Source organism: Cibotium barometz, chromosome 34, assembly GCF_041138505.1.
Source record: "Cibotium barometz isolate CiBa-2024 chromosome 34, ASM4113850v1, whole genome shotgun sequence".
NCBI classification, from domain to species: Eukaryota; Viridiplantae; Streptophyta; class Polypodiopsida; order Cyatheales; family Cibotiaceae; genus Cibotium; species Cibotium barometz.
The window spans coordinates 43,023,100-43,032,940 of record NC_141079.1 but is presented as its reverse complement, the minus strand read 5'-3'; the positions used below and the strand labels follow the sequence as shown (position 1 = coordinate 43,032,940).

General features: G+C 44.3%; 1 protein-coding gene across 1 annotated transcript; it reads right to left on the bottom strand.

The window, feature by feature from the left end:
- Positions 1-5,226: 5,226 nt before the first annotated feature.
- Positions 5,227-8,099, bottom strand: LOC147619050 (FRIGIDA-like protein 1). Its single transcript, XM_086774268.1, has 4 exons — positions 7,968-8,099; positions 6,714-7,858; positions 6,091-6,266; positions 5,227-5,962 (listed from the first exon to the last, which is right to left on the bottom strand). Exons 1-4 carry the CDS (start codon positions 8,084-8,086, stop codon positions 5,417-5,419), a joined length of 1,986 nt encoding a protein of 661 aa, XP_086630394.1. The 5' UTR covers positions 8,087-8,099; the 3' UTR covers positions 5,227-5,416.
- Between the last annotated feature and the right edge of the window lie 1,742 nt (positions 8,100-9,841).

The window sequence follows — 9,841 nt, the reverse complement described above, 5'->3', positions numbered from 1 at the left end:
AGAACGATGTTCCTACGACATTAAAACAGCGTTCTTCATTGGGTGTGTGAGTAAATAAACAAAATGGGCTAACCTTTCTATCACCCAATGTGTGGTAGATCGGTTAGCTCATGGAGTTGTTATTCAACACGTCTTGTGTTCAAATCTCACTCCTGTTTTAACAGAGTTCGTGAGGGAGGATAGAGAGAGTGAGTAAAGAGAAAGATAGAGAGAGTGAGCAAAGAGATGAAGAGAGAGAGAGAGAGAGAGGAGAAAATAGAGAGCAAGAGAGAGGAGGATAAGAGGTAAGAGAAGGATAGAGAGAGACAGAGAGGGATGGTAGATAGACAGAGTGAGCAAAGAGACATATAGAGAGAGAAAAGTAACAAAAATACTTGAATGTTGGTTGGAGAGAGGAAGGGACGATGGTTATAGACAAAGAGAGAAAGGAAGGAGCAAGGTTGGTGGTGGAGGGGGCTAGGCTGGGCGGTGGTGAGCGGAGATGGTGGTGGAAATAGTTAGAGAGAGAACAAACACGTATGTTGCTTGTTACCAATGGTTTTTGTATTTTGTTATTCCCAACAACGTGATATCTATATAAGTTGAGTTGCTCTTGAGGCAGGCTCACTCTCTTAAGCCTTCAAGAGTGAGACAAGTGGGTGAGTTCCACCAAGGCTTCAAAAGCCATCTCGACATTTTTTTAAAAGTCTTGGATTGAGTTTATTGGAAGCATTTTTATCTCCTCAATGTTTTAGGCTCTCAACAAAAAGCGAGAGTAAGGCCTACCATGATTTCAACACTACCTGTTTATTATGGTTCAAATTTAATATAATGTGTAGATGGTGCATTAATTAGTTCTAGCTCATAAGGGGAATGGTTAGCAAAGCAATGGCGTTTCTCTTAGACAAAGCTTATGAAGAAGAAATGCATCTTTCTTCAATTCTCATACTCATTTCTCCCTCTAAACACACATCTCAGTTCATAGGTTTTACACGAGCCTGTCCACCTCTAAGCGACTTCTTCAAGGCCAAGCCATTGCCTAGGGAGCACAATGCACTCCAAAGGCTGCTTTCTTGCCCTCGCCCAATCATGCCAGGAGCACACCCTTATCAAATCTTTTTCAAAGGAGGGTCACAACATCAGAAAGGCGTCCAATGAGGCACCCCTCGAGTGACATATGGCAGTTCCATAGTGGCATCGCCACTTCAATGCACCCAACCACTGGCAGATCACATGATCAAAGGGTCTGAATGCAATACTTGAATCTTGAGCCTCCTGGCCTGCAACACTTTTCGCAGTGATTCATTGGTGAATCATTGCAAAAAGTCCAATATTCAAAGAAAATCCATGAGCACTATGGAGCAAATTGAAATTCTGATTTAATTCGTAAGAGGTGCCAAATTGATTGAAAAGAAATTAGATAACCACTCTTAAACATGCAACTAAATAAGTTTGCGCAAAGATGTGCCATTAAAATACATGTATATTACATAATATACATGTTTCAAGTCATCTATTAGAGTATTTTAACATAAGACAAGAAACAAGTGATGTGGAAAATGAATAAAAGTATAGGTATGTAACACGCAAAAGCTCTCGGGGCCTTCTTTCAGCCCTAAACACTCCTGAGAACATGTTGATGCAAAACGCAAACATGAAGAGAGAGTAGAGAGAGAGAGAGAGATGCTGGAAATTCAGTATATTCATATAGTACAAAAAGGTACTCAATCCACAACCCTAGGCTGCCTTGTAAAAGGGTGAACATCACCAAAATTCTGCCCTACTCTAAGGACCCACTCCATAAAGGAATGAATGACTAACACAATGAGCATCTTATGCTATTTATAGTCTCTTGAATAATTGGAGGAGCTGGCTGACTGCTGTCGGACCAACCAACTGGTGCTTGGACCCCAATAATTCCTGGTTGGGCTGCGCCTCTTCATGACCTGAATTGCCTTCTGCAGCCGCCATGTTCTGGTACGACCGACAGGCTCGTCTTCAGCCGACATCTTCTGGGTGCAGCAAACTCTCAGACTGGTCACTTCAGCACCCTATGCTCCATCTTCTAGTTCTACTGCTCTTTTGTTGGTTGTCCCTTCTGGATTAGCCCTGAGAAGGTACATGAGCATGTCATGCACATGACATCCCCCTCTGCTAAAATTGATAATAGGATTCCTACCTGTTCTTGGATGACTGTCATCATCCCAATGTTTTCCCGAAATCCCTCAATCATCCATCCATCCCTGGCAACCCTTTTCTCTGAACACCCGGCCCGGTCTCCAAAACCACTCTGTCTCAGATTAAGATCTATGCATCTGTTCCATCTAGTCCACAATCCATTATTGCCCTGACTCTGAACATTGTCTTGGTCTTCATTCCTGCGAAATGAGTCCGGCACTCTCACATCACCCCTTGGAGAATAATCCTCCCTTAGGACCGTTGCCCGAGAACCTATCTGGCTCACAACACTGCCATCCCCTCTGACTTTGTGGAACACCACCAACAAACCTCCTGGGAGCTCTTCCCGATTCCGAGTACCTTGGACCTGTACACCATCATATGGGACTGAATCAGTGTTTAGCTTTGCTGAGCCTGATGCTCTGATACCAATGTAACACGCGGAAGCTCGAGGGAGCTTCTTTCAGCCCTAAACACTCCTGAGAACATGTTGATGCAAAACGCACACATGAAGAGAGAGTAGAGAAAGAGAGATGCTGGAAATTCAGTATATTCATATAGTACAAAAAGGTACTCAATCCACAACCCTAGGCTACCTTGTAAAAGGGTGAACATCACCAAAATTCTGCCCTACTCTAAGGATCCACTCCATAAAGGAATGAATGACTAACACAATGAGCATCTTATGCTATTTAGTCTCTTGAATAATTGGAGGAGCTGGATGACTGCTGTCGGACCAACCGAGTGGTGCTTGGACCCCAATAATTCCTGGTTGGATTGCGCCTCTTCATGACCTGAATTGCCTGCTGCATCCGCCATGTTCTAGTACGGCCGACAAACTCGTCTTCATCCGACATCTTTTGGGTGCAGCAAACTGTCTCATACTGGCCACTTCAGCACCCTATGCTCCATCTTCTAGTTCTGCTGCTCTTTTGCTGGTTGTCCCTTCTGGATTAGCCCTAAGAAGGTACATGAGCATGTCATGCATATGACATCCCCCTCTACTAAACTTGATAACGGGATTCCTACCTGTTCTTGGATGACTGTCATCATCCCAATGTTTTCCCAAAGTCCCTTTATCATCCATCAATCCCTAGCAACCCTTTAAACACCCGGCCCAGTCTCCAAAACCACTCTGTCTCAGATTAAGATCTATGCACTCGTTCCATCTAGTCCACAATCCATTCTTGCCCCGACTCTTAATCTTCATTTCTGCGAAATGAGTCTGGCACTCTCACATCACCCCTTGGAGGATAATCCTCCCTTGGGACCGTTGCCCGAGAACCTATCTGGCTCACAAGACTGCCATCCCCTCTCGCTTTGTGGAACACCACCAACAAACCTCCTGGGAGCTCTTCCCGATTCTGTGTACCTTGGACCTGTACACCATCATATGGGACTAAATCAATGTTTAGCTTTGCTGAGCCTGATGCTCTGATACCAATGTAACACGCGGAAGCTCGGGGGGTCTTCTTTCAGCCCTAAACACTGAGAACATATTGATGCAAAACGCAGACATGAAGAGAGAGTAGAGAGAGAGATATGCTGGAAATTCAGTATATTCATATAGTACAAAAAGGTACTTAGTCCACAGCCCTAGGCTACCTTGTAAAAGGGTGAACATCACCAAAATTCTGCCCTACTCAAAGGACCCACTAAGACATTGAGCATCTTATGCTATTTATAGTCTCTTGAATAATTGGAGGAGCTGGCCGACTGCTGTCGGACCAGCCAACTGGTGCTTGGACCCCAATAATTCCTGGTTGGGCTGCGCCTCTTCATGACCTGAATCGCCTGCTGCAGCCGCCATGTTCTGGTACAGCCGACAGGCTCTTGTCTTCAGCCGACATCTTCTGGGTGCAGCAAACTGTCTCATATTGGCCACTTCAGCACCCTATGCTCCATCTTCTGGTTCTACTGCTCTTTTGCTGGTTGCCCCTTCTGGATTAGCCATGAGAAGGTACATGAGCATGTCATGCACATGACAATGTATACAATTGACAAAATTATCCTTTGGTTCCTGTACATAGAGGAAATTTACCACTTTACCAAAAAGCTTTGTTCGCACCTTTACTAGAGAAAGTGAAGTGTATTTCTGACACTAGCTTAGTAGTATTACAACCAAACAATAAACTCAAAGAAAATGATCACAAACACACTACACACTGTTCAAGAACAAAATAGTATTACAATCAAACAATAAACTCCAAGAAAATGAGAAGCGTATTTCTTAATAGTATTACAACCAAACAAAAACTCCAAGAAAATTATCACAAACATACTAGATTTGGGTACACAATCTGTTCAAGAACAAAATCGCACTTTTCCATGGGAATGAGACTAGTTAAAAGACAAAACAGCTTCAATTAGCGTGGTAAGCATGCCACTAACAGTCAGAACATCCTGACTGGAAATTTCATTTTATTTTTTCCCAAAACAAAGGTATCTTAACAAGTCAAACATCAGTTGAGCGAACCTTAACGGTGCAAATACGATTTGGGACTCCATATTACTACAATTATGATAAGAGTTCCTGTACGATTCCTTGAGTTTGCCACATAATCCTAGGAGACAAACAGATGGTGGTGGACGATGATCCAATAATGGCTTTACTGATGTCAGAGGCCCATATGGCGGTCCACAATCAAGCCAGGATTGCACCATCTGTGGCATGTGGGATATAGAGATGAAGAAGCAAACAAGCAGAAATAGTCTGTACATACTATGTTTCCTTCCCTATGTCATGCTTGCCTGCATTTTTCCACCTATTTTTCTTGCACATTGCTACCTCTACAGAGATCAAAGTGACTAACCAAAAAAGCTCTTTCGATGATGAGTTGTATGGCCTATGATGAAGAAGCACACAAGCAGAAATAATGTGTACATTGCTACACCTCTCATTATTTTCATTTTTCCCTGCACAATGCTACCTCTTCTTTTTTGATAACATTTATATCAATATAAGTTTGCGACACTGCATTCAAGCGCCATAATTGAAATCAAAACTCTGCTATTTGGAACTGAAACACACCTATGGCTTGTCATAAAGGCAGCAGAATCAATCCGAGCTTCAGACAATCAGAATTGATATCAAAGCTCTGGTGCTTGGAACTGAAAACAGCCAAGGGTTACCATTAAGGAGCAGAATCAAAGATACATACATGCTGCAGCATCCGTGAAACAGAATATAAGACCAGCTTGTTCCTGTCCTACATGGTCCTTGAGGTTCCAATTCTGTCAAAATCATCCACCCAAAACATTATCGATAAGGCTTGAACCCACCCATCCCCAATGAAGATAAGGCTGAGGCATAGTTGTAACCACTCAGAGAACTTGAGGGCCCAGCATGAGCAGCAGATCTGTAGCCAAGTGGAGTAAGTCCAATAGACGGATGCACATACGAGCTAGCAGGAGCAGTAGGGTTTGGAGCAAGGCCACCATAAGAAGACGTGTATGCCCTTAAGGGCCTCTGATCAAACCCAGGCATTGCCATGATACCAAATGGCGACATGCCAGACCCATCATACTGATTCCTATCATGTGTCCCATACAAAGGTCTCTCTGGAGATGCTGTACCACTTTTGCCACCGCCACCACTAGGGGAGCGGTCATCAGTACGAGGCCTCTTCAATGGCTGCGGAGCCTTTGAGGCAGTAGCCACTCTCTTTCTGTCTGCCTTGGTCTTCTCCAAGAGAGCAACTTGCTTTTCCACATAGTCAAGCGTATAATAACCTTCCAGCTTGTATTCAGTAACCACACTTGAAACAGCTTTCAGTGCTGCCAGTTCCTTCTGAATTGCCTCATTCTGAGGAGTAAGGAAGTTAATAATTAGCAAAGTAAAGAGAACCCACACATACACACGTGCACACCACAAAGTGCACACAAACATGCACCCACCAACACATCCAAGGTTACATATCGGCCCCACCATACCTGTGCTGCTAAAGTTTTGTTGCCGTTTTTTAGAGCAGTCTTAGCTGCCTTCTTGGCCTCTTTGATGTGAGCCTTGAGTAAGGGTGCAGGTGGAAATCGCTCCAAAAGATCAAATGCACTGGCAAAGGAGATAGCTTGAAGTGGCTTACCATCTTTAATCAGTTTCTCGATCACATCTGCAAAGCAACCGGCAATAAATTTGGGAACACTCACTTGCAAAGAAGATAACTAGAGCATGAAAAAGTCTTTCAAGCTTCCATAAAACCCGTCCAGTAAAACAAGTTCTTCCATGCCAAAATTATGTTAAGAGAAAGCTGGGTATGCAACTCAACCTGCCCATCACAGCAGGAGCCATCCAGACTGCCCGTCCACCTCCCTGCCGATGGAGGTAGGGAGTGTTGTATAACCAGCCTAACTCATATGCATCATAAAGACCAAGCATGCAACAAACCCAAAAAAAAAACCTAAATCACATGATCAAGCTCACAACCAATAGTGGAAACTTAACTCATCCTTACATACTCCAAATATGCCAAAGCATTCTACAGACGATGCAGCATGCCATGAATATGAATAACAGCTGGATCACATAATCAAGATCACAACCAAAAGAAGAGACTAACCTGGTGCCTTATCTGAAAGTCCAAGCAACCGAAGAAGATCAGGTGTTTGTTTGCGCCGAGCAACTTTCACCACCACATCAAAAAGCTCGTCTTGTTTGTACTCGGAAGACAAACCAAAAGTGGCAACAAATTGCAGGAAACTCCCACCTTCAAGTAACAAGTTGAAGTTAATATTGCCTTCCAATTTCAATGTAGCCTTCCATCTGTCTGCAAACTCCTTAGCAGATTTCTTCACCTTGGCAGAAATGGCAGGGTGCTCTCCCAATGCCTCTACGAGGGCCTCCAGTAGCATGGCACATGCAAAACAGTCATCTTTGCTAAATTCTTGTTTGCCATTCTTTTGTGTGTCAAACAAGCCTTCCAAGGTTTTTAGAACTAATTGAGCTGGATCATCGCAAAGCTTTAACGCCGAGGGAACCTCGCATGCTAGGGTTTTCACCTCCTTCTTGCTCTCTACTATGAACTTTCTCAATCCATCAGAATCCTTGTTTTGACAGAGGCTTTTCAGCTTTGGGCGGGGCTCGGTAGAAATCCTAGTGTGCTCTTTGCCACCACTACCCTTAGCATCTGCCGTCACTGCATGGGATGCTGAGCCTTTCACGGCTCGAGGTGATGACATAGAAGTTTCCTTAACATGTGGCGATGATGTGGAAGCTTTCGTGGCATGTGGCGATGATGTGGGAGCTTTCTTGGTATGTGTATCCTTCTTGGAGGATGACATGTTGACATCTGGAGGGCCACCAGTGTCAATCTGCCGCTTTTCCGCTTCCAACCGGCGCTTGTCGTCGGCAAGTTTTCGCTTCTGTTCAAGGATAGCAGCAACGGCAGCATCCTTCTGCGATTGGACGCGTACGACGGAGGCCTGCTCTTTCGCAGAAACATCAGCATCACGCTTGTCAAGCTCGGCCTGCACAGACTTCATCTTGGCTTCAAAGGCCTTCTCTCTGGCGGTGTAGGCTTCGAAGGTCTTCTGGAGGCAGGCTTCGATCTCTTTGAAGTGCTCTTCGATGTCTTTCCAGGTTGCCCCGATGCGGCCCAAGGTGAACTTCTTGGCCTCGAACTCGCCGAAGACCTTGCGCAGCTGCTCCTTGCGCTCCGAGACAAGGTTAAAGGCCTCGGCCGGAGACGCCATTGCTGCCAAGCTTCTGCAGGCGAAAGAAAGAAATAGACAACAGAACAACAACACATGAAATGGACACTCACAACACCAGACCCATAGCCCGCGACAAAAGAACAAGGGAACACGAAGAGAACCTGCCAAGGTCTGGCGATGGCGATGGCCCTGCAACAAGAATGATGGCTAGGGCTGTGGGTAACGTTTGTGTATGGGGGACTCGGCGGGCGGACTCGTGTGAACGGTGGTTCCCACACATCTAAGTAGAGAGAGCAAACGAAAAGTATCAAAATGTCCCTAATGTTTATGCATATGCTCGTCTTTGCTACTTTTCTTTAGGCTATGCCCTTTGCAAAGTTTTGCAAAAAGGTGGGTTTGTTTCATCCTATGGCCAGTTCAATTTTGCAAAATTCTAGCCATGTTTGCTCATTCTCACAAGGTCTCAGGGAAACTTACCACACGAAGCAAAACTTACTGTCCATGGGGAGAGCTCGCTCCTCAAGTGGTCCATCCACACTTGTGCTGTCACACCAAGACTGCTCCTTTTGTCATAAATGTGATTCGGTGAAGCAAAGGCTTGTGCAGTCATCATCGTCAAAAGCTTCGACATGTTCAAAACTTCGGGTTTCCTAGAACCTAAGCTTCTTCAGTGGCACATGAGACTTAGGCTCATAGCCCCTTAGCTCCTCTCCCTAAAAAGCATCAAAAGGCAGCAACAAAGCTTTTCTTCAACCATCCTTATGTAGTGTAAGAGCCCTACCCCTCAATAATTATATAAATCTACACGGGAAGACAAATCCAAGAATAGAGAATCCCGCTCAGGGCCCCATGTATCAATATCCTAAGATTTGGCTATCTAACAGCTTTCACGTATAGATGAACTAGAATAATCCTTACACAAGAAATTAAACATGATTCCTCCACGTAAGTATCCCCTTCATCATTCTCTTAAGTAGGACCTATGGCTCCCCAAGGCTCAATATAATACCCTAACTCCTTGATTACGAAGGCAACCATTCTACCATAATCCACTAAATCCTGATCCCTGTTTTCCCCCAAGTAAGCACCAATAATCTTGGGTCCACCCTACCACCCACTTTCCATTGTTTGATCCTTTACAACTTAGACCAATTCCATAAACTTAGCCTAGCTCCTTTCGATTCCCATGGTTCTGTCTTGCCCGCTGGGCCTATGGAGTCGATGTGAACTCATACACCTATAACCAAAATTCTCTCATTCATAACACACACATAACTAACTAGTAAAAAATAGAAGCAATACTTTTTAACGGTTCAAAACAGAAATCCAAATAAATATCGTGAGTCTGAGAATCATCCCAAATGCATCATCACAAAATATCACAGATCACTGCGAAACCACCAAGGAATCTCCTCGCACCAAGGAAGGTATCCATCAGTAAGCCCGAACGCTCTCGAGACGAACATTGTGTCGAATAGAGGTGCCCTCACAAATCTCACATCTAACTTAAAAATCCATGTACCTGTCCAAAAGAGCCACTTCATTGCTAGTCGTCACCACTCCCAAAAGCATGATCACTCCAAGTATCAACATCAAGAGCCACGTGCGACTGATGATCACATCCAAGCTGCTAGGCACTATCCTACCCAATACACAACAAAGCTACTTCCTATCTCTCACACTGATCATTCCAAGAGTTCCCCCACGTCCAAGTTGGCACTACCCTACTCGTCTCGCTTCATGTCTCTCACACCAATTGTTCTAGGAGTGCACCCATGATCGATCGATATTGGTCAAGGTCTAAGCACGACCGTATTTGTGTGACACACCTCTCGGATAACATCCACATGGAATAGCATTATCCTGTGTGGTACCATCACAGGCTTCCACAAAACCACATCTTAAATGAATGCAATGTCTAAACAATATAAAGACATGATTCAGGCACGGTATATACTGACACATATATCGATGTTTTTATTGATGCACATACTAACACCTATACTACGAGACAACAGGTAGGGATAATTTTCCA

What these genes read in the sequence shown, in the direction of transcription:
- LOC147619050 (XM_086774268.1), bottom strand. Translation starts at nt 8,086, where the DNA reads ATGTGTGGGAACCACCGTTCACACGAGTCCGCCCGCCGAGTCCCCCAT. An exon ending in CCATCGCCAGACCTTGGCAG is followed by an intron (nt 7,859 to 7,967) that starts GTTCTCTTCGTG and finishes TTTCGCCTGCAG; the next exon opens with AAGCTTGGCAGCAATGGCGT. An exon ending in ACTTTCAGATAAGGCACCAG is followed by an intron (nt 6,267 to 6,713) that starts GTTAGTCTCTTC and finishes GTTGCTTTGCAG; the next exon opens with ATGTGATCGAGAAACTGATT.